This window comes from Panthera onca, chromosome B4, assembly GCF_046562875.1.
Source record: "Panthera onca isolate mPanOnc1 chromosome B4, mPanOnc1 haplotype 2, whole genome shotgun sequence".
Taxonomy (NCBI): Eukaryota; Metazoa; Chordata; class Mammalia; order Carnivora; family Felidae; genus Panthera; species Panthera onca.
Genome location: NC_138345.1, coordinates 131,420,108 through 131,443,629, shown reverse-complemented (window position 1 = coordinate 131,443,629; position 23,522 = coordinate 131,420,108). Strand labels below are relative to the sequence as shown.

At 54.8% G+C, this 23,522-nt stretch overlaps 2 protein-coding genes across 4 annotated transcripts in view; one reads left to right on the top strand and one right to left on the bottom strand.

Moving 5' to 3' along the window:
• Positions 1 to 36: 36 nt before the first annotated feature.
• On the bottom strand, positions 37 to 11,368 carry MAFF (MAF bZIP transcription factor F). 3 transcript variants are annotated; one of them, XM_060656370.3, is made up of 4 exons: positions 10,378 to 10,613; positions 4,989 to 5,230; positions 2,044 to 2,109; positions 37 to 1,769 (listed from the first exon to the last, which is right to left on the bottom strand). In XM_060656370.3, the coding sequence occupies exons 3-4, from the start codon at positions 2,077 to 2,079 to the stop codon at positions 1,317 to 1,319; spliced, it is 489 nt and encodes a 162-aa protein (XP_060512353.1). In that variant the 5' UTR covers positions 2,080 to 2,109; positions 4,989 to 5,230; positions 10,378 to 10,613; the 3' UTR covers positions 37 to 1,316. The 3 variants fall into 3 exon arrangements, with proteins under 3 accessions (XP_060512353.1, XP_060512352.1, XP_060512350.1); XM_060656369.3 differs by lacking the exons at positions 4,989 to 5,230; positions 10,378 to 10,613 and adding an exon at positions 11,247 to 11,368; XM_060656367.3 differs by lacking the exon at positions 4,989 to 5,230 and having other exon boundaries at positions 10,378 to 10,612.
• A 9,563-nt stretch (positions 11,369 to 20,931) lies between these two features.
• The window catches only part of PLA2G6 (phospholipase A2 group VI), a 59,884-nt gene continuing 57,293 nt past the window's right edge, over positions 20,932 to 23,522 (top strand). Inside the window, exon 1 of the mRNA XM_078449454.2 lies at positions 20,932 to 21,047. The gene's annotated coding sequence lies outside the window, so the exon portion shown is untranslated. The remainder of the gene's footprint in view (positions 21,048 to 23,522) is intronic.

Genomic DNA, 23,522 nt, shown 5'->3' with positions numbered 1-23,522 from the left:
AAAAGACCATAGCCCAGAGACGTATACTTCTCCGTGGAAAAAGAGAACTCGACTTTATTCAGAAAGTCTACAAAATACAGAAGGCGGATAAGTCGCTTACTGTAAGTCAGAAAATAAATAAATTCTAGGGGCCGGGCGAATTTTTTGCGTTTTTGTTTTTTTTTTTAACATTTCTTGGTCGTTGCCATCCGGCTTTCCCTAAATATAAGATAAAATGTGATTTATTTGCAGATATAAAATATAAAGTCCAGCGCAGGGCCACACACCGCTTTTCCCAGGGAGTGGGTGCTAGGTTTCTGGCTGGGGAGAATAACTTAGATTCGTGCAATAAATAAACAGCGGGGAGGAACAACCGTATTGTGGGGCGGGGAGGGGGGGAGAGGGAGGCGCAGGGAGGGTTGGGGCTGGGGCTGGGCTTCCCAGGAGAATGGCAATCAACGACAGTGGCCAGCCCCTAAGCCACGGTGGACATTCCCAGGGGGAGGGGTGGGACCCTTCCCTTCTCAGGACCCCCACCCCTGGCTGCAGGACTTGAGCATCTGTCTTCCCACCTGCCACAGTGGGTGGTCACCTCCTTGGTCCCCTTTCTCTTTGGCTGGCCAGCTCCTTCGATCTCTTCCATCTGTATCACCTTCTCTGGCCTTCTACTTCTCTTCTCCTAACTCACAGAGGCGGCTCCCGGGTCAGGGAGGCCCTTCCATCACCCTTTCCAGTCCGTGTCCACAAGCCCCCTGCCAACCCCCGGCGGGATCCCCTGGCTGGAATCTCGGGGCAGCAGTAAGAAAGCCTAGCTTTCCCAGCTCAACCACCAAGCACAGATGGCCTTGGGCACTGGCATGTCTGCTGGAGGACGGTGTCCCCATCTGTTAACTGACCTTCACTTCTCAGCCCCGGGAGAGGACATGTTCCTAAATCCTGGGGGGAGGCGGGGCTGTGGCACGATCTGAGCCAACAGGTTACACAATGAGGGGTGGCCCTCTTCTCCCCGACAGCCCTTCTCTAATCTGCTCTGTATTCCATCCTCCCAGTCCAAGAAGGCAGGACTCTCCGCCAAAAGAGACCCCAGGCGCCAACCCCACCCTACCATTCTCACCAAAGGTGCCCCACCCCAGGGCCACCTATTGGGTCCCGGTTATAGGGGCTACAACGAGGAAGACAGCAGGCTCGGGAGGGAACATGTGGTCACCACAAGAGCTGGTGGCTGCAGAGAAATGGCACCAAGGGACAGAGGCCACGCTTAGGCACTTTGGGAAGGAAGGGGGGGGGGGGGTCGGAGGGGCGTGGCCTGGAATGGGCGTGGCCGGGCGGGGCGGGCACTAGGAGCAGGCGGCGGGGGCGGGGCCGGGGGCGGGGGCGGAGGCGGGGCCCGGGCCGGGGGCCGACTTGACAATGGTGATGACGCTGGCTGGCGCCACGAGCGCGGCCGGGCCGCGGGTGGCGGCCACCGAGCGCGCGAAGCCCTGCAGCGCCTCGCACTTGCCGCGCAGCGCGTCGAGCTCCAGGCGCATGGCCGCGTTCTCGCGCGCCAGCTTGTCCACCTCGCGCTCCAGCTCCGACTTCTGCTTCTGCAGCTCCTCCTTCTGGCACACGCGCTTCACGCGGCAGCTGGCCGCGTAGCCGCGGTTCTTGAGCGTGCGACGTCGCTGCTTGAGCCGCGTCACCTCCTCGGCCGAGAGCCCGCGCAGGTGCCGGTTCAGCTCGCGCACCGACAGCCCCATCAGGGCCTCGTCTGACAGGTGCGGCGTGTTCTCGCTCAGCTCACGCTTGATCTGGGGACAGCACGTGGAGCGCATGGGGAAACTGAGTGACCTGCTCGCCCCCCACCCCCACCCCCACCCCCACCCCTCCATCCACCTCCCTGGGCACACAGCCTGTGATCAGGCCTCTTGCTTTCCAGCCCACGGCCCTTCCCGGGGCCTCACGAACACCTGAAGCCTGCTGAGCCACCCTTGAGGGTGCCAGTAACTGAAGAGGCAGTTGGGATGGGCCAGCCTAAGCCGGAAGCGAGGGGGAGAACAGGGACAACAGAGGCAGCATCCTCACCTTCAGGGCTTTGCTGGATAAGGGGTCCACAGACATGTTTGCAGAAGGTGCCCTCTGGGCTGAGACCTAGGAGAGAGAGAGGAGACCGAGGTTACTTTCTCTTCTACTTAGAATAAAACTCAGACTCACTGCCTCGGCATTCAAGGCCTCTGCTGTTAAGGAAGTCCTGTCATACCACCTTTCTCTGTCCCAGGGGCCCATTCCAGCCTCAGGACCTTTGCACTTTCTGCTCTCTTTACTGTTCTCTTGCCTTTCATCTTCCCATACCAGCCATCCTTCCACATGGGGTCCAGATATGTCTATTTGATTGTTTTTAACTTCTCACTGAAGTATAACCTACATACACCAAAGCACCCAAAACATATGTGGGGCACCTGGCCGGCTCAGTCCGTAGAGTATGTGACTCTTGGTCTCAGGGCAGTGATTTCGAGCCCCACGTTGGGTATGGAACTTACTTAAAAAATAATAATAAATAGGGGCGCCTGGGTGGCTCGGTCGGTTGAGCATCCAACTTGGGCTCAGGTCATGATCTCGCAGTTCGTGAGTTTGAGCCCCGCATCGGGCTCTGTGCGGACAGCTCAGAGCCTGGAGCCTGCTTCGGATTCTGTGTCCCCCTCTCTCTCTGCCCCTCCCCTGCTTGCACTCTGTTTCTCTCTCTCTCAAAAAGAAATAAACATTTAAAAATAATGAATAATATAAATAAAGAAACTTAAAAAAAAAAACCAAAACACCCAAAAAAAACATAGTCCCCTCCTCCCTCTTCCCCAGCCCAAGCCTTCCTCACCAAAGTTTGTCTTGGAGAAGCTTCCTCTGCCCGGCAGCCACGAGCACGAATTCAGCACCACCCTGGTCAGACAGGGCAGTCGTACCTCAACTGAGGAGGGGCCCAGGGGCCTTCAGTGTATCCTCCATAGGCCTGAAACCTCCATGTTCCTTCGGCAACTATTTATTGAGCATCTACGGTATGCCAAACACTGGCACTGGGGAGATATGGAGAATGCATTCCGGAGGCCAGTGCCCACGAAGGTGACGGTCTCCCCAAGCCCCCTTTTAAAACAGCAGTCCTCTCTGTCCCTGCACATCGGATCTTCTCCCCCATTCGTTGTTAGCCCGCACTTCCTCATCTGTTACCACCCACAGGGAGGCAGTGGGTGGGGGGGGTGAGGAGCACAGAGGACAGGGCGGGAAGATGCCCTGTGACCTCAGATGCAGCACCCTATCAATTCTCATTAGCAGTACCCAGTATGACCGCAGGGGCAAGTGAAGGCAAGCCCTGGTTTCTCGAGCTTTCTGAGGGACACACCTCACAGCCTCAGCTCAGCCTCTGATACCTTCCCACGGGCCCCGAGAAACGCAAGTGCCTGGACCCGGATGCCAGACACACCTGGAGCTTTTTGATGGCGGTTCCACTCACTACCTCCGATTCTGGTAGATCGGGTAACTGTTCTGCGCCTCAGTTTCCCCCACAGAGTGTGTTAGGTCACTCATGTTACTTCTCCCTCGGGACCCTCCCGTGGCCCCCATCTCTCTTGGGAGTCAAAGTCAAAGTTATCACGATGGCCCACAGACCACTGCATGATGTGGCCCCAGCACACGCTTCTGACTTCAGCTTCTGCTTGGCTCCCCTTCCCTTGCGCTGCTCTAGCCACACCCTCCTCCTTGCTCTTCCTCAACAAACCACGCCCACTCCTCCCCAGGGCCTTTGCACTGCCTGTTCTCCTGGCCTGGCTTTCCCTTCCCCTAGATGGCCACAAGGCTTGCTTCCTCACCTTCGGGGCTGTTTTCAAATCTCATGTTCTCACTCCATTTAGAATTCCCAGCCCTGGATACACACACACACGCACACACACACACACACACACACACTCTCTCTCTCTCTCTCTCTCTCTCCATTTCCCTTTCCTACCTCACGTTTCTTCATGGTACTTTCCACTATATGGAATTGTTATGACATCTATTGCACATATAGGTTCAGTGTCTGCCTCCAGACCTCCTCGTGCCTCCTCGTGCTGCCATTGGAGCGCGAGCTCCACGACAGCAGACATTCTGTCTTGCCCTCTGCCTGCGTGCCAGTGCCCAGGGCCTGGCACACAGCAGGTGCTCACGTATTCCTGCCAAACTACCGTTGGAACTCTCACTGTGACTCAGGCCGACGTGCAGAGAAGCCCCAGGCTTCTCTGGAGCCCCCCAGCAGCTCCTGGGGCCCGTATAGCCAGGGGCTCTGGCACCCCGGAGGGAAGCAAGGAGTGGGACAGGAGGGGGAAGGTGGCACTTGAAGAGATCCCCTGAGAGGGGCAGCCACTGTGGCCGTTGGGCTGGGAGGGTCCTCAGAGCCACCCAGGCTCCTTGCGGTGTAACTGAGTTCCAGAAAGTCCCAAGTAGGACCCTGGCCTTTCACCGGCACTATCCTGAGACCCTCCTACGCCACCCCTGCCAATCCTGCCCTTCAACACGGGCCTCTTAAATAGCCTTCCCGCCACACACACACCGGGGAAGGGCCTAGAATGCTTCTCTGCTGGCCTCCGCTCATCCTCTTCACAGCAACTGGAGGTTCTTTCCACCGGTGACTGTGACCACGTCACCACCCAGATGAAAACCTTCCATGGCCCCTTACTATCCCTGAACAGGGTCCAGGCCCACCTGCGTGGCACCTGAGGCCCGTCTGCCATCACTGCCCGCCCCCATCTGGCAGCTCAGCCACGCGGAGTTTCTTTCACTTCCTCCCTCCCACACCGTATGGCCCCTGGGCAACCCCACGCCCCGTGACACGTCTCCCCCTGACTTTATCTGGCAGACTCCTACTCATCCTTCTGCCCTGGGCCCAGACAACTCCTCCTCCAGGAAGCCCTCCCTGATCCGTAGACCGTCATGGGTGCCGCCCACCCTCGCACATTCCCCCCCCCCCCCCCATCTTGTGATCGTCTATTTCCTCGTCGTCTCCCCACCTGACAGGGAGCTCTGCGGCAGAAACGGGGCCGGAGCAGTTCTGGGTGTCGAGACCACCAGCCCCGGGCCCGGCAGGGAGCAGGCGCTGGTGAGACGTGGGTGGGTGGTCTGACACCACGACCCGGCTTGTCAGTGTCCGAAGCGAATGCCAAGCCCGAGCCTAGCTGAACACTGTCCAGGAGAAAACCTCCCTGTGCCCGTCTCCAACTCTTCCTCCGTTCTACCTGCCACCTTCTTCTGCCTGGCAAGAATAGTACACAGAGGCTAGGGAGACGGGAAGGGAGCAGAAGGGATTCTGCCCTCGCGATGCTGGGCCCCCAGGTGGGCTATGGGAAGGAAGGAGCACCGGAGGGAGTCGAGCCTGGGTTTGAGTCCCATCTCTGTCTTCTCCGGGTTGTGTGGCCTCGGGCAAGGCACTGCACCTCTCTGGGCCTCCACTTTTCCTACTGTGGGATCAGAACGATACCCGCCGAGCAGGGTTTTGGAGGAACCAAGTGGTATAGAACGCAGAGGTCAGTGAGCACCTGGGGGTCATTAGAATCGCTGAGTCCGTCCAGGAGGGGTCAGGCTGGTAGCCCGCACTGGGACCTTGCTTTGACTCAGGGTCCCCAGGCCGGCTGGGGTCACACGGGAAAGGCCCTGGGAGAGCATCCAGCCCTGCATCCTCACTTCACCCACGAGGAGGTGGAGACCCACGGAGGGGCATCTCTTGCCTGAAGTCACACGGCAGGTGAGTGGCTGCCTCCCCCCCAAGTTGGCGGGGGTTGCGGGGGCCGGATTCTGAACACGTGTAAAGGACCCAGAGCTGGATCCGGACCCCTTTCAAACCAGCATCAGCCTGGTCCTCCTGATGGCTCTGTGAGGTAATGCCCAGAGAGGTCAATAGGGTAGTCCAGGGTCACCCACAGAGAGACCTGATAGGAGAGGTGAAGCAGGTTAACTGAGAGCCCGTTGGGTGCCAGGTGCTGAGCCCTGGGTGCTGTGGCTGATGCAGAACCTCGGAAGCACGGCCTGACCCACAGACAAGAGGGGAATCTCTGGGCCTTGGTTTCTTCACTTGTAGGGTGGGGACAATCATAACAGTCTAAGCACGTAAGATACAAGAGACTTAGACAAGGTCAGGAGCTGCAAATGGCTGGCTTACCTCCCCAGCGCCCCCACCCCCTCCACTCTCTCTGCAGGCATCACTAATCAATCACAGCACTGTTCCCCCACTGAGCTTTGTCGGGGGGGGGGGGGGGGGGGGGGAGGCGCCTGGGTGGCTCAGTCGGTTGAGCGTCCGACTTTGGCTCAGGTCATGATCTCGTGGTCCGTGAGTTCAAGCCCCGCGTCGGGCTCTGTGCTGACAGCTGAGAGCCTGGAGCCTGCTTCGGATTCTGTGTCTCCCTCTCTCTCTGACCCTCCCCTGCTCGCACTCTGTCTCTCTTTCTCTCAAAAAATAAAAAAATAAAAAAAAAAAAACAAATAAACATTTTTAAAAATTAAAAAAAAAAAAAAAAAAAGACAGCCTCAGAATCCTTCTCAACACGGGGCGACTGGGTGGCTCAGTTGGTTAAGCGACTGACTTCGGCTCAGGTCATGATCTTTCACTTTGTGAGTTCGAGCCCCACGTCGGGCTCTGTGCTGACAGCTCAGAGCCTGGAGCCTACCTCGGATTCTATGTCTCCCCCTCTGTCTACCCCTCCCCTGCTCATGCTCTGTGTCTCTCTGTCTCCCAATAATAAATAAATGTTTAAAAAAATTAAAAAAAAAAAAAAAGAATCCTTCTCAACACAACACATGCCCAAGAGGCGGACACTGTCGGCCATCCGCTATTCTATAGAACGGCTGAAGTTCCCATCCACTCAGCTGACTGGGATTCTAAATACTTTCAGTTTCTAGGGACACTGTGAACCTGTTCTTCCCTCTTCTCCTCCTCCTTCTCCTGCTCTAGCCTCAGCCCCTTCAAGCAAATCCTGGATGTCAGCAGAGGCACCTTTGTTTGCCCAGGAATGTCCCGGCTCAGCAAAGTCAGGTAATCGCAGAGGGAAAGTCACAAGAAGGGGGAACTGTCTGATAACCTCAGGCTTTCACTCTCCAAGCCCAGGCCAGGGGTCGCAGGGCTCTAAGCCAAGGGGCGTGGGCCCTCCGCCAGGCTGCCTCGGCCAGTCTGGGGGACCCTGGGCCGGAGACAGCAGCAGGTCCAACCAGCTCTGTAACTGAGGCAACCGAGCGACTGTTTGATGGCAGTGATGGGCTGGGACCCAGGGGTCCCGGTTCCCAGGACCCCCAGCTCGGGGCCCTTTCTTCAGTGCCGGCCGCCACATCTCCCCCCACCTCCTCAGTTTCTCCTCTTCTTCCCTCGGAGGCCAGCAGAGTTGACCTCCAGGGTCTGCAGGTTCCCAACATTCTTTGGGAGGCATGAGAATGAGTTTACTCTCGGGGATTGATTGACAGCTGCCTCGCCCAGTCAGCAGCTGCCAACCCTGCTGCACCCGCCCCCCTCCCGGGCCCCCTAGTCCACTCCAGAGACATCCTGCAGACGGCCCACCCACTGGCATGGGCTCCTCTCTGGCTGCTGAGCCATTCTGCTTCCTCTGTGAGGACAGAGGGAAAAAATGTGTTTTCCTGGGCCTTGGCCGCCAGCGCTGGTTGGAGCCTCCTCCCTGCTGGAAGCCGAGCAAAGCTGGGAGAGCCCAGCACCCCATGGAAGCAGGGCCCTTGCATTCTAGCTCTGGTTCTGCCACCCCCTCACGCTCACCAACGTGACTTCAAATCCGTCCCTCCCCTCTCTCTCTCTGGGCCTCAGTTTCCCAACATGCCGAACTTCCCCCAAGCCCAATGTACCTCCCAGCACTGATGATTTGGGAGTTTTATAGAGTGTCAGATTCTGGTCCAGAATGGAGCTCCAAAACCACCAGGAGAGCGGACGCCCTGGGAAAGGAAATCAGTGAAGGCTCCCTGGAGGCAGGGGCATGAGAACACAAGCTCGGAGACCATCGGCCTTGACCATCCCTCTGCTCCACCTGCATAGCCAGGGACCACTTCCCCTTTCAGCTGAGCCAGGACTGTAGCTGCCTCCTCGCGGGCTTCCAGTCTGGCCTGCCTCCACTGCCGGCCCTGCCATCTGTCCCGCACCGAGTGCTGCCCGAGGGTCTGCTCACTTTTGAGGGGCGGCTTCAAGAACCCTATAGCCCACTCGGGCTCCCTGCTTCACTGGAAGTTTCCCAGGCCTTGTTTTCCAAGTGCTGTGGAGTTCTTTCGGGACACGGGCCTAGTGTTCATTCCTTCATTCAATCAGCAGCCATCCAAGAAGCACCTACTCTGTGCCAGGCTCGGTGCTGGGTCCCGAAGGCCCAAAGATGAATCACAGTCCCTGCCCTTAAGGGCCTCATAGACGACCATCACGCCATCTGAGAACCCAGCTCGCTGGTCACCTCCTCAGGGAAGCCTCCCTTGATTGCCCTGGCTAAGTCGGAGCCCTGTGTATATGCTTTCAAATCACAGTGCCTTCTGCCCCGGACTACCCATCTCAGCCATGGTTCCGCATTGAGTTTGGTAGCTCTTCCTTCAACTTTGGCTCCCCCTCCTCGATTGGAAGCTCCAAAGGGATCTGATTTGCTCACCATCTCATCCCCAGCATCTGGTCCGTGACAGGCTCCATCGCTGGGGGGTGCCTGGTTCCTGTGCTCCTGGCTGCCGCCTCCCTCACCCAAACCCTATACTCCTGGACATCCCTGGGTCCAGCCTGGGGCTGTTGGCTCTTCTTTTCCTCCCATAGGCTGCATGTGGAGGCTGCCACACCCCGCCCCACCCCACCCCCTTCTGCACCCATCCTGCCACCCTGCATGTTGCCTAGTCCCTGCTGCAGATGGAGATACTGAAGTTCTGAGCTGTGGAAGCAGGGCTCACCAGGGCTCAAAGATTCAAGGTTAAAAGTTCGTCTGGTTCCTCACCCCCTCAAGCTCAATCACTGCCCCCCCACCCCCACCCCGCGGACGATTCTGAAGCCCTGTGGTGGGAGGGGGAGGGCAGAATAGGACCAAGGACTCCCTAGACCCCATCCCGTTCCACGAGGCTGATGCGGACGGGGGTTGAGTTCCGGGCCCCACCCCTCATACGTTGTTCAGGACCAAGATCACCTGTTCCACTGCCTGTTGACCATGCCTAGCCCAGGGTGAGGACTCTGGGTCCTAGGCCTGGCCCAAGCCCTCAACTAGCTCCTCAGGTCCAGCCATCCATAGGTCTGACTAATCCCACCTGGGAACTGAAACCACCAGGAGAGCAGAAACCAGCTCCACCCCATTCTCCTGGTCTCACCCTCCCCAACCCAGCAGGTACAACCTCCAGAACCAGGACCAGCCAGAGGAGCCACCAAAGAGAGGAAGCCACGGATTCCTTCCTACTTCCCAGCTTTGTGGTGGGTTTTCAGGCCCTTCCTGTTCCTCCCGAGAGGGAGGGGATGAGCAACCCCGGGGAGATGAAGGAGAGTCCCTAGGGTCTGCCTTCCTGGGGCAGCTGGAAAACCTGGGGACAAGGACAGAGGCATCAGGGTGCTGGGGCGGGGGGGAGGGGTGGCCCACTCATCTCACCCCCCAGCCCAGCCGGATGGGGCCTTTGATACTTCGCCCCACCCTAGGGCTGCAGGCGCCGGCTCTGGGCGGGGGACAAACACCGCAGTCACATGGCCGTGTCCCTGGGAAACTCCGGGGACAGCCAGGGCCTGGCCGAGGGCTGGACGAAAGGGGACAGCCGAGGGAGAATTCCCGTACCCCCGTGTGACCTTGGAACTGGCCACTTCCCTCGGTCGGGTCCTTATTCCACATTTATTCGTGCGGGCGCACTCTCTCCAAGGCACACACAGGCCCCAGGGTCTTCACCCCCCTGGGAGCGCGCGCGGCGGACACACCACACACACACACACACACGCACACGCACACACGCACGCACCGGGCAGGATACGCGGGACACTGGCCCGGGAACACATACGCACGCCCGCCTTCGGACGTAAACAAACCGCGCACGCACTGCTCGCGGGCACCGGTCCAGGGACTGTTCTCACCGAGTCACGTACGTGCACACACCGCCCCCGGTCCCGCCTGGGCGGACGCTGACGCTCGTCGGCCTGCGCTGCCCCTTCCTGCCCCGCTCGGCCGCCTCCCCGCGCGCTCCCCCAGAAGGGGCCCGTCACCACCACACCCCGCCAAGCTCGCCTGGGCCCCGTCTCGGAGCTCCCGGACCTCTGGCCCCCGCCCCCACCCCCACCCGCCAGCCGTCCGGGCGAAGGACACACCAAAGCGCCGACGGAGCGGGGCCCCGGCGCCCCGCCCCGGGCACGTTCCCGGGCACGGAGACCCTGCCGCCTCGGGTTTCGCGCGCCCGTCCCCGTCTCGGACCCGCGTCCCTCACCCGCGGCCGCTTCGCCTGGCGCCCCGTGCACGCGCGGCTGCCGCTGCCGTCCCGGCGTTGCTGTCTCGGCCCGCGCCCTCCTCCTGTCCGATCCCCCTCCGGTCCCGACCGCCGGTCGCTCCGAGCCGGGCTCCCGAGAGCGCAGCGCCGAGTTTTGTTGTGGGGCGGGCGGCGCGGGGGGCGGCGCGGAGTTGTAAGGCGAGCTTCCCGGAATTACTCACTCACAGGATTCCTTTCATTCATAAAAACCCAGTCATGCGGTGACGTCACCGCCTGGCGGCCCCTACGGCCCCGGAGCGGCCTCCCGGCTCTGGGCCCCGCCCCCAGGCGGCCCCGCCCCGATCGGGCCCCGCCCACGCAGGGCCTGATCTCTGGGCCTCCGCGCGGCGGGCGTTCTCAACCCCAGTCAGACGCGGCTGGGTGCGTTCACGTGATACCTCGCGAGAGCCGCGTGGGCGGAGGTGTCATTTGTCTCGTTTTTGCAGTCGACAGCCCCGTACCTCTTCTCCTTTCACCCTACACCCTCTGCCTTGATCTCATCCAGTCCCGTGGTTTTAAACGCCATCCATATGCCCGGGATCCCCAAAGAGCTTCTGCGAGTTCAAGACTGCCCACTCTGCACCTCCACCCGGGTGCCAGAGGAGGACCGCAAAAATCCAATTCCTGACCACCAACACTGCCTCAGCTCCCCCCCACCCCCAGACTCCCCGATTTCAGTTGTTCAAGCCCGATTCTAGGAGCTTTGCTCCATTCCTCTTTCTCCCTTCCTCCCCACCAGTCAGGCTGGCTCTCCCTCCAACGCCGCCGTGCATCTGACCGCGCTACTCCATCCCCCGTCCCCCCACCTGGTCCAGGCACCCTCAACTTACCTGGACAATGGCAGCAAGCTTCCTGATGGCCTCCCCACTTTGCTCCCAACGGCTTTCTTCACGCACCAAAGTTCTTCTTAAAACAAGGATCAGATTGTTTCACACACTTCCTGCTCTCTGGCTTAATTCCCTCACCGGCTTCCGTTTGCATTTGAAATATAAACTGTACTCCTCCTTTTGGTCTCTAGGGCCCTAAGCCATCTGACCTATACCCAATTCTGCAGCCTCACCTCCTTCCACTCTCCCCTCACGCACTATTCTTCAGTCACACTGCCCTTCTTACTGTTTTTCAAACACGCCTAGCGCGTTCCTACCACAGGTCCTTTGCACAAGCTGTTTCCTCTTCCGTTCGCTGCCAGGCTCTTTCTCATCTCTCAGGTCGGCTTAGATGTCACTGTCTCAGAGAGGCCTTTCCTGACTGCCCTAGCTAAAAGAGCCCCCACTTCTGAAATAGGTTTTTATATTACCTTAATATCTCCTTAATTTAATTACCTTAAATTACCTTTATATTACCTTAATAGGTAAAATAAGGTGTTACCTTGCTTATATAGTTGCTCACTATTTAATGTCTGTCTCCCCAACCAGAATGTAAGTTTCTTGTCTACCTTGTTCACCACTGCATGTCCTGAGCCTAGAACAGTGCTCAGCACATAGTGAGCCCTCAACAAACATATACTGAGGACATATGCGAGTGGAGGCTCAGAGAGAGAAAGTGACTTTCCAAAGTCACCTAGCTAGAAAGTACCAGAACTGGAATTTGAATCCAGACCTGATTGATTCCTGGCCCAGACGTTTGGCACTCTACCCAGATGAGTGGGTCCCAGTATAAACGGGAGGGATGTATTCAGTGCCTGGAGCTCCACTCAAAAGGGGCAGTTTGGGGGGCACCTGGGTGGTTCAGTTGGTTAAGCATCCGACTCTGGATATCGGCTCAGGTCATGATCTCATGGTTCTTGGGATCAAGCCCTGCACTGGGCTCCAGAATGAGAGAGCCCTTGTTATGCCTTCCCGCCTCTGGGTCCAGGTCCATCTGGGATGGGGACAACTACCTCTCACTTCCTGAAAGCCTTGGGTTTCCAATGCAGATTGGCCCACTAGCTTCCCAAGTGACCAAATGTTGTGGCGAATTTGTCTTGACGCTTAAAGAACCACACCCCCCAACAGATTGCCCACTTGCCCTACATTTGCACGTCTCACAGAGCCCCTCATGTTATCCCTGGGGTACAAAAGTTCTTCATTTTACAAACTGTGCCATTGTGGCTGGTGGTCTTTCTCTCTCCCCACCTCCGTTTTCTAAGAGCATCTCAAGAGCTGAGGCCATAGTAGTGAATGAACTAGCGAATGAATCCCCGATGGCCTTCATGACACCCCTGGACATCATGCTGCCTGAAGCCTTTGCTCCCATCCCCAGCCTGCCCTCGTCAGGGAGTCAGCACTTCAGTGCCCACACAGCAGAGACTGCTTCCCCGAAGACATGGTTCCCTTTCTGGTCAAGGTCGAGTGACAATGTCATTTTTTATTTTTTATTATTTTTTTGCTAATTTTTTTTAATGCTTACTTGTTTTTGAGAGAAAGAACATGGGCGGGGGAGGGGCAGGAAGACAGCGGGAGACCCAGCATCCGAAGCAGGCTCCAGGCTCCGAGCGATCAGCCCAGAGCCCGTCGCGGGGCTCGAACCCACGCACCGTGAGATCGTGACCTGAGCCAAAGTCCGAGGCTTCACCCACCGAGCCACGCGGGTGCCCCCAGCAACGTCGTTTTTTAAAAGCAGCAGCTCTGTGGCTTGAAAGGGGGCTCCCACAGGACAATCTAGGACAATTTCAACATCAAAATAAATAACAGTAATGATGATCAGAAGCCATTAAATAAAAGGAGAATCAATGAGTCTATACTAATGTGAATAAATGAATGAATGGATAGATGAATGAATGAATAAATAAATAAGACAAAGCTCCTCCTTCCAGTAGAAGGAATGACAGGGTGAGAAAATGACCATTAGGCAAGCATTCTAGTAACAATGGATTCCAAGAATCGTCAATGGATACGAAGATTTGATGAGCAGCGTGAAATTGCGTAGTCTCCAAGTATTGCCCTAAATATGATTTTCAATTAGAAAAGGAACGATAGTAATCCTACCGTGGAGAAACCTGGCCGATACGACTTTCACGAAGTGATCAAAGTTCCTATCCGCAGTGAGGGGGCAAATCGACACGTGCATCCCCTAAATGATGCACTGAGAAGGACGCGGCATCCAAACACTCCTGGTGAATGTGATCGTGGCCTAACGCTGAGAGACCGTCCGTTTTAAAGAAATGGCGAGATCACGAAAGACGAAAAGAGAGGGCAGCTGTTCCAGGCTGACAGGAGACACGGCAACTGGCAACCGAAGGCGGTGTGGGGTCCAGGATTTCCTGCTGGTATGAAGGACGTTGTGAAGAGAGCTGGTAAAACCCCGGTGAGCTCTGGAGACCAGCTAACAGAATCTCACTGGTGTTAATTTCCTTCTCCTTGGGGTCCTTGTCCTGCCGTCAGGCAAGAGAGCGTCCTCGATTTTAGGAAACACGTGTGGGCATATTTGGAGGTGAAGGGGCTTGCAATTTACTCTCAGATGGTTCAGAACAAGACAGAAGGGAGTTAGAAAGATAATGTGATAAAATATTAACAGCTGGGGGATCTGGGTGAAGCACATAAAGAAATTCTGTCATTCCTGCCATTTCTGTTTTAATACCATTTTTTTCCTTTGTTTGTTTTTCTTTTTCCCTTTTCCTTTTCCTTTTCCTTTTCCTTTTCCTTTTTCTTTTTCTTTTTCTAAGTAGGGGCTCTCAGGGTAGTCTGCCGGCTTCAAATCCTGGCCTCCACCCCTCCACGGGCTGAGTGACTTAACCTCTCCCTGCCTCACTCTCCTCCTTTGTAAACTGGGTTTACAAATAGTGCCGACTTCATGGGTTGAGGAACAATGTAATGTGTTCACATTTAAAAGCATGTGGCCCGGTGCCAAGTGCGGGATAAGAGACTGATAGATATATTGGGTGAAAGAAAGATGAGTCCTCCAGAGTCCCCTAGAGGAACCTGCTTCCTCCCTGGGCGAGTGACACAAAGACAGCGAGGACCCCGCCCCCGGGGCCAGAGACCCCACCTCCTGCCGGCCGGCGGGGCGGGGCCCTGTTGCCAGTTTCTAGGGAGGGAGCATTTCAGCCAGCTGAGTCAGGCAGAACACTGACTGCGAAGCTCAACCCCCCTGTCGCCTGGCCAAGACACCAAATAGCACCCAAGCACATCTCCGTGGGACCCCAGCCCACAGGGCGTGCCTCGCTCAATAGCAGGTGCGCGGTGACAGCTTGACCCAAGCCTGGCTCTCAGCTCACTCGCACCCCTGGCTGACCCCGATGTGGGGCATTCCTCGCTCCCAGCCTCAGTTTCCCCATCTGCAGTGACAGCCTGGGATTAGGTCAGTGATTTTGAAACAATCTCAAACCCACTAAACTTTCTTCGAAGGAAAGTTGACTCTGCCTTGTGGGTCCCACATTGTAAAACAGCCTGGAGGCTCACTGCCCAAGGGGGACCGGTGCTGGCTTTGAGACTCCCGGTTGGTTGGTCGAGTGTTCTCTGGAGGTGCTTCCTGTCCTGAGATTTGATTTCCAGGCCCCTAAGAGCTCCTGTCCCTGGACACTGGGGCCTTCCCAGCCCCCCTTGGGCGGGGGGGGCAACCCTCCATCAACTGAACCAGGTGCCGCATTTCGGGTGCATTCCTCTGCTGGGTGGGAGTGATGTCACGGGGATCATTTCTGGCCCTATGTGCCAGGCACAGCACTAAGTGCCTCAGACCTGTTTGCACGGTGTATATTCCCCGGATCTTTTCTCCCACTGCTAAATCCAACAACCATTCCCCCCCCCCTCCCATCACCTGTGCTTTTATCGCATTTCAGTGTCTTTATAACTTCACTTTCCTTCTCACAAAAGCCCTCCACGTGGCAGGCGGGCAGTGGGGCACAAATGATCAGCCTCATTTTAAAGGCGAGGAAACGGACCAGTTTACGGGTTCACCAGCTGCCCAGAGGGGACCCCGTTGCTGGATGTGCTGGGCCTGATTGCCACAGGTCCTCTCCACCATTTGAGCAGCGAGGTGTTATCATTGCCAGACGAGAAATCGAGAAATCTGAACGCCAGGAGGGGAGGCAAGACCACCAGCCCAATATCCACGCATCCAGTCGGTGGCAGAGGACCCATCCCCCCCCCCCCCCCCAGCTCCCGTCCACTCTCTCAGCACCGACATTTTCCCCAAGCGGCTGACATCACCAACCCCCACCCCGCCCCCACTTTTTACCCCCCCATCACCCCAGCCCCCAGCCCCCCCTTTTCTTCTCTTTTACAGCCAGATCTCTCTCGCCCCCCTCTTTCTTGCCCCCTCGCCTCCCCAGGACCTCCTGGTTACAGAATCCAGGTTCCCTTTCCGTCCCAGTCTTGTCCTTGGACAGCATTTGACCGTGTGGCTCCCTCCTCTCCGTTTTGAAACACTCTCTCGGCTCTGCCTCTAAGGCTTGGGCTTCCCTTCCTACCTTTTCAGTCTCTATCCCTGCTTCCCCATGAGCTCAGTGATTAGTGATGCTCTGAGCTGGCCTCTGCCTGCTCTTGCTGTCCCTGGGGAATCTCATTCCCCTTCAAGATCTCAGGGGCCATCGGTGCTGATGACTCCCAGATCGTGGTTCACGACTGCGACATTCCCTAGGCTATCCTGCCTGGTCCCGTGGAACAGGATCCCTTGTCATTTTGTGATTTCACCAGGAAAATCATATTTGCCTATAGTCCAGGGCTTTGTCACAATAAACAATGACCTGTGTATCTGGGGCAAGTGTGCATTAAATTGTGAACTCTAAGGACAGGAACAGAAGGACCTTTCGTGTCCCCACCCCACCAAGAGTGAGGCTGTGCACGTAGTAGGTGCTTTATCCGTACTGGCTGGAGAAACTGAAGTGAGGAGCCCAGGAGAAAAAAGAAAGGGAGGAAGACGTTGCACACTGTGACCTCCGAGACCCCCACGTTAGACCCCCATCCTGAGAGGCTAGACTCCGCATGATCACTGGCACAGGTCCCACATCTTTGCCCAAGATGCCCTCTGCCCAGCCTCTGCAAACCCTCACCAGCCTTCAGGATCCAGGTTCAGGCTAACTTCTTGTCAAAGCGTCCCTGGCCCTCTGGCCCTGAGGCCACCGTCTCTTCTGTGAGCCCCTGAGCTGGGCTGAGGGGCCCCTAGAGCGGGGACGTCCTGGCTTAGCTGGCCAGGACCGGCTTTCCTCCTTGGGATGGGAACACACGTAGCTGCACAGCCCAAGGTCACCTGCACTCATTTCCTTCCAGAAGAGGGCACAAGCCCCGATGCCTCCCCCCCCCCGCCCCCCCCCCCCCCCCGCATCAAGTCAGAAGCCATGTAATTGGTGTAATCATTACACAGCTGCCTGTGACCTCTGTGCCCTCCAGTCACCTCTCTCATGTAATCGGGGATTTTTTTTTTTCCCCACGTCAGTTGTCTGCTTGTAACCCTTCCGGGGCTCCCACTGCCTGCAGAACAAGATCCGTATCCTCGGCCTGGCACTCGAGACCCTTCACACTTGGCCTCTGTGGCTCACTGCCCACTCACCTGCTCACACATCAGATTCCAGGAGGGTTCAGCCTCTTGCAGTTGTCCCAAACGATCCGCACAATCTTATGATGTTGACTTTTGCTCATACGGTTCTTTCCATCTGGCATGTTTTTTCTTTCTTTCTTTCTTTCTTTCTTTCTTTCTTTCTTTCTTTCTTTCTTAAATTTATTTCTGAGACAGAGAGAGACAGAGCATGAGCAGGGGAGGGACAGAGTTAGAGGGAGACACAGAATCAGAAGCAGGCTCCAGGCTCTGAGCTGTCAGCACAGAGCCCCACGCGGGGCTCGAACTCACGGACCGTGAGATCATGACCTGAGCCCAAGTCGGTCGCTCAACTGACTGAGCCACCCAGGCGCCCCATGTTTTCCCTTTCTTAACCCAGCTGGCAAACTCCTATTCAACCTTTGAAAACCCACTTAAGAACGGGGGTTAGTGGAGGCACCTGGGTGGCTTGGTTAGGTGTCCAACTTCAGCTCAGGTCATGATCTCACGGTCCGTGAGTTCGAGCCCCGCGTGGGGCTCTGTGCTGACAGCTCAGAGCCTGGAGCCTGCTTTGGATTCTTTATCTCCCCCTCTCTCTGCCCCTCTCCTGCTCTCTGTCTTTCTCTCTCAAAAATAAATAAACATTAAAAAAAAAAAAAGAACAGGGGTTAGTAAATTTTTTCTGTAAAGGGCCAGGGAGAAATATTTCAGGCATCGTGGGCCTTATGGTTTCTGTCACAATTACTCAAAATTCTGCCGTTGTAGAAAGCATAGGCGTGTGAATGAATGATGTGGCTGAGTTCCAACAAAACTTTGTTTGGAGGACCAGGTGGCAGGGGAGTTATTTTGCCCGCCCCCGTTCAAGAATCATCTCACAAAGCTTCCCACTGGACAGACCTCACCAATGCCTTCTTGCAATGCCCTCTACACCTTACGCATTCTATCATGACACAAACCCCAACTGTAATGATTCTGCGGTCGTGGTGATTGGATGGGTTAACGGGCCATACCGTCGTCTCTCACCCCAATTTCTGTAACAGCCTCCTCACCGGCCTCCCCGTCTCTGCTTTGCCCCTTATGGTCTAATCTTGCCCGAACAGATAATGATCTGTTAAAATGTAAATCCAATCAGGTCACTTGTGCTCAGAAAATGCTCCCGTGGCTCCCCATTTCCCGCCAAGTGAAAGCCAAAGTTTTGAAGCAGGGCTCGATCCCACGACCCTGGGACCACGACCCGAAATCAAGAGTCAGACCCTCAACCGACTGACCCACCCAGGTGCCCCTTCCTTAGCTTTTCAATTATAAAAATGTTCAAACACACAGAAAAGGGAGGGATTAACACGACGGCACTCATATACACAACCCCAGATTCAACATGCAAGGTATTTGGAAAGCTGCTAATAACATCGTGACACTTCACCCGAAGACTCTAGCAAAACGCACTCCGTGTTTGGCTTTATCTTATCATCTGTCTTCCCACCACAAGACTGCAAACAGCACAAGGGCAGGGATTTTTACCTATTTTGTTCACTGTGGTTTCCTCAGCACCAAGAACATTACTTGGCACCCAGCGGGGACGTCTACAGAGTAGGGAAAGAAAAGAGAAGACAAGGTCCTGATTCTGCTTCTGCCTTTTATTGACGCGTGACTTGGGAGATCATTTCGCACTGCAGAACCTAGGTTTCTGCAACAACAGAGTAGGGGGCGCGCCTGGGTGGCTCAACTGGTTAAGCTTCCTGGGTCTTAAATTCCACTCAGGTCTCCATCTCACAATTCATGGGATCCAGCCCTGTGTCAGGCTCTGCGCCGATAGCTCAGAGAGATTCTCTCTCTCCCCCTCTCTCTCCGCCCCTTCCCTGCTCATGTGTGCGCTCTGTCCCTCTCACAATAAATAAATGAGCATTTAAAAAACACAATAAAGTGGAGGATAATAGTAACTACTTCTCAGCATTGTTGCCAGGATCAGACAAGGTAAGGGTGGAAAACTGCACCATTTGGTAAATTTCAGTTACATTTCCATCCAACTCTGAGGCAGAGGACTTGGTCTAGCCTGATTCTCTGGCTTCTGGGCTCCTAGAAAGCAGACCTTTTTGCTCTGCGATGTTTGCAGCTGCCAGCCCCACCGAGATGTTTCTAGCACAGCCCCTCAAGAGAAGTTCTTGGCCCCAATGCAAAATCCAACAGAAACCCAATGGAGTGCATTCCCTTGCCTACTCATTTGCCCCCGGCCCTCCCATTGCTTGATCATTCAGTGCTACCTAATCATCCCCTATACTTCATCTCCTGCTTTATCCACTCCTTTAACAGTTTTCACCGGAAATACCTAGAGGAGGGGCACTCAATCTCATCAGGCCCTGAGATTCTACTTTGTGAATTTCTTTCATGGATCTCTGAGGGTTTCTAACAATTGATCCGGCCTCCCTTGGCCTTTTCTGCATTTCAGGTTCGGTTGTGCGTCTTCGTTGCCAAACTTGTCTTTCAGACCCACTTTGAATACCCGAGTGGGTGTCTGCTGAAGAATGGGACTCGTCCCGCTGAACCTACATGTTTTCTTGGGTCAGATTACTCCGCAGAGGGAGGAATGCCTGGCCTTTTGCAAGCTTCCTGATAACCATCGCCCTAACTCCACTTGTGTGGGGCGTGGAGAGCAAAATATTTGCAGTGAGAAGTCTGAGTCTTCACCTGGTTCTCTCGACTCAAAGCTGAAACTCTTGAGCAAAATTCAAATTGTGGTTTAGGGACATTTTCTTCACCTGTAAAATGCAAACCAGAGGAACTGCAGGGGCACCTGGGTGGCTCAGTCGACTGAGCGTCCAACTTGGGCTCAGGTCATGATCTCATGTTTTGTGGGTTCAAGCCTGGCGTAGGACTCACTACTGTCAGTGCAGAGGCTGCTTCAGATCCTCTGTTCCCCTCTCTCTCTGCCCTTCCCCTGCTCGCACTGTCTCTCTCAAAATAAGTAAACTCAAAAACAAACAAACAAAAAAACAAAAAAGAAAAAGAAAGAAAGAAAGAAAGAAAGAAAGAAAGAAAGAAAGAAAGAAAGAAAGAAACTACAATTCAGAGATGATGGATGTGAAGTCAAATTATTTTGTAATGGGTATTATTAGTTCACGTGATCTGCTTGGTCACAAGCAAATCTGTCACTACAACCCAGGCTCCTCTCTTCTCTTCTGTGTCCCTTTCTCAGCATTACTAATCATAACAACGACCATTTGTTGAAATTCCACTATGTGCAGGCACAGAGATTAATTTATCTCCAGGTCACAACATACTTATTAAGGATGAGGAGTCCACAGAGACCAAGTCATTTGCTCAAGTTTCTACTAAAAGATATTTCCCGAGATTAGCTTGCTATAGGGCTGCCAGATAACAACGAATATATATATATATACACACACACACACACACATATATATACATATACACGTATATATATACATATATATACGTATATATGTATATGTATATATATATTTTTTAGCACAAATGCACTTAGTGTTTTTTTATTTAAAACACACACACACACATATATATATATATACACATATACATATATACGTATATATATATATACATATATATACGTATATATGTATATGTATATATATTTTTTTTAGCACAAATGCACTTAGTGTTTTTTTACTTAAACTGAAAAAGTATTGGTGGTTGAGCCAAAATTCAAATTTAACTGAACGTCTCATATTTTGATTTGCTCAATCTGGGGGTGCCCCGGCAAAATCAAAGCAAGCTCCTCCCCGTGACGCCCTACGTCTCCCTGACACTAGGTTCAGACTCCAGACCTCCGGACCCTTTCCGGAGGCGGAAGGCGGAGAAGGCGGAGACTCCTGCCCCTCATCAACATGTCCACCAACGAGCCGGCGCGAGGACCTTCCGCCCCGCACAGACGTGGCCGCGCCGCGCCGCGGAGGATTGGCTCCAACCCAGGGCCCGGCCTTCCTTGGCGCTGGGAGCCCCTTCCATTGGGCAGTTATAAAACATGGCGGAGCCCCGCCCCCGCCTTCCTCGCACCACCCCCTCGCGGCGCGGGGGCGGGGCCGCAGCGGCGGCCGGGGTAAGGGTTTCGGTGATTGGCGGAGGGCCGTGGCCGGACCGTCACGTGGCCTCGGGCACGTTTGTTTGCGGAAGTAGGAGGAAGTAGATGTGCTGAGTAAGCCGAGGTGAGTGACGGCCCAGGGGAGGCGGGCCTTGAGGGCCCTTCCCAAACCTCCTCCGCGCCCCAATTTCGGTGGTCTCCACCCGGACCCTCCTTCGGACCTCCTTTGTGTTCCCCGGTTTTTAGTCGTGTCCTCCATTGGCCCTCGTGTGACCCCCCTGAGTGCCTGCAACTTCCGCCCTTTGATCCTCAGCGTCCCCAACTTCCATCTGTGACAGCTCTTGTCTCATCTCGAGCTTGTGACACCCCCACCCCCTGGGTCGCCACCTTCGACCCTGGGTCCGTCCTTAGTACCCCGGTCTCCTGGATGTGTCTCTCCTCTATCCTGACTTCCTTAGTGAGACCTTCCCCGTCTCCCTCCAGCTCTGGTGCCTCTCAATGCCCTCAGCTTTCACTCTGGGCCGCGTTGATTGACCCGTTTCCTTCCTGTGCCTTTCTCAGTGCTCCCGACTTTTCTGCCTCTGTATTCCCACTTGATCCCTCATTTCACCTCTTTTCTGCCTTTCTCCATTTGTGTCTCCCTTGTTGTCCATTTTACTCTCCCCCATTTCTGACTGGCTTCTCCTTGCTTGTTGTCTCTCATGTGTCTCCAGATTTCATCTGTCCCTGCTCCCCACCAGGTTCCCCATAGCTTCCTCACCCAGGGTCTCCCAACCCACCAATCCGTGTCCAGCTCCTGCTCCCAGAGATGCCCTGACATCTGGTGACAGGGAGTGCATGACCTGTATGACCATGCAACTGAGATGGGCAGGCCCGTGGTCATGGGACAAGGAGGGCACAGGGCTCAGGGATCTGTGCCCATTTTTTTTTTTTTTTTTTTTTTAGTGGACTACGCATAAACAAATACCTTCCCTTCCCCTGAGCTTCTGGGTCTTTCCCTCACCTGCCCTTTCACCCACCCAACAGGATGTTAGGCAGGTTTGGGTTGGCAACACAGATGCCCCACCCTTGCGCTGAATGCAGTGTTTCTGTCATTGTCTCTGCTTTAAAATGTTCCTGGAGTGTGGAGGCTGTTTTCTGTCCCAAGTCTCAGTTTCCTTATCTGTGAAAGGGGGATTGTATTTCCTGCCCTCGGAAGGCTGCCGTGAGGTTGAAATTTTGAGAAAATGTAGCAGATGAAGCTTCGTCATCGGCACGGTCCTGTACAAATGCATGGGTTGGCTATTGTGTCATAGGCGGGAAAGGGAAAGGGATAAAAGGACAAAAAGCAAGGAGGGAAAGGCAAGTAGGAGCATTGTCTTCATTTAGCATTTGGCCGTATTTATGGCTCATCTGCTGTGAGTTAGGCTCTTTTGTGTGTTGCTGCTTTTACCATCCATTCATTCCTCATTTATTGAACAACTATTTAAGGACTGTTTATTATGTTCTGGGCTCCTCTTGACGTAGCCAATGTCATTCCTATTTCACGTAAGGAAGAGAGGCACCAGGTGTTGAGAGGAGACTGGAGTCCCACCCTGAATACCGTACTTTATAACGCCCATGTGATTGCCCTGCTGGGCAAGGGTCACTCGTGTTGTCTCAGGGCCCAGGGCCCTTTTTCTCCCTTCTGTGGATTGCTTTCTCGTTAAGGGATAGCATCCTCAAAGGAGAATTTCCTTTTCACTCAGCAGAATGACGTCACCAAGAGATAGAGGAAGTGCTGTGTGTGGGTCTGCCAACATGTGCTGGGTGTGTATGTATGAACGGAGTGAGGGGGTGTAGTGAAGGGACTGTGTTACGAGCTTCACTTCATAGAGGGTGGCTCCTGGGAGAACATTTTAATAGACCCGTGCCTTAAATCCCTCTTGTCTTTTCTGATCCGTCTTCATTTTTGCGGGCGATCTCATCCGGTCTCATAGCTTTAAGCACCGTCTCTACTCTGACAACTCCCAAATTTATGTCTCCAGTCCAGTCTAGGTCTTTCCCCTGGATGATAGACTCACCTTGCATATAATGGCTTGCCCAACACCTCAAATGGAGGCCTTTCCGAGTTAAAAGCATTCAGAATTAAGCTCCTGACATTCATCTCCTGCGCCCCCTTCGGCCCTGCCCCACCTTCCACCAAAATCTTCCCTTCCTCCCTGCCCCTTACTTTCCCATCTTTAGGAAATGGCAGTATCCTTTTTTCTTTTCTTTTCTTTTTTTTTTAAATGTAAGTTTATTTATTTATTTTGAGAGAGACAGAGACTGTGTGAGCAGGGGAGGGGCAGAGAGCGAGGAAGAGAGAGAGAATCCTGAGCAGGCTCCACACTGTCAGCACAGAGCCCGACACGGGGCTCAAACCCACATACCCTGAGATCATGACCGGAGCCGAAGTCGGACGCTTAACCCACTGAGCCACCCAGGTGCCCCTTCTTTCTTTTTTAACGATATTGTTTTGTTTTGTTTTTTTCTAAATTTATTTTTGAGACCGAGAGAGACAGAGCACGAGTGGGGGAGGGACAGAGAGAGAGGGAGACACAGAATCCGAAGCAGGCTCCAGGCTCTGAGCTGTCAGCAC

Bases quoted from the DNA above. Each gene is read 5' to 3' on its own strand.
- MAFF (XM_060656369.3), bottom strand. From the start codon at position 2,079: ATGTCTGTGGACCCCTTATCCAGCAAAGCCCTGAAG. The intron at 1,770-2,043 runs GTGAGGATGCTG...TGCTGTCCCCAG, and splicing joins TATCCAGCAAAGCCCTGAAG to ATCAAGCGTGAGCTGAGCGA.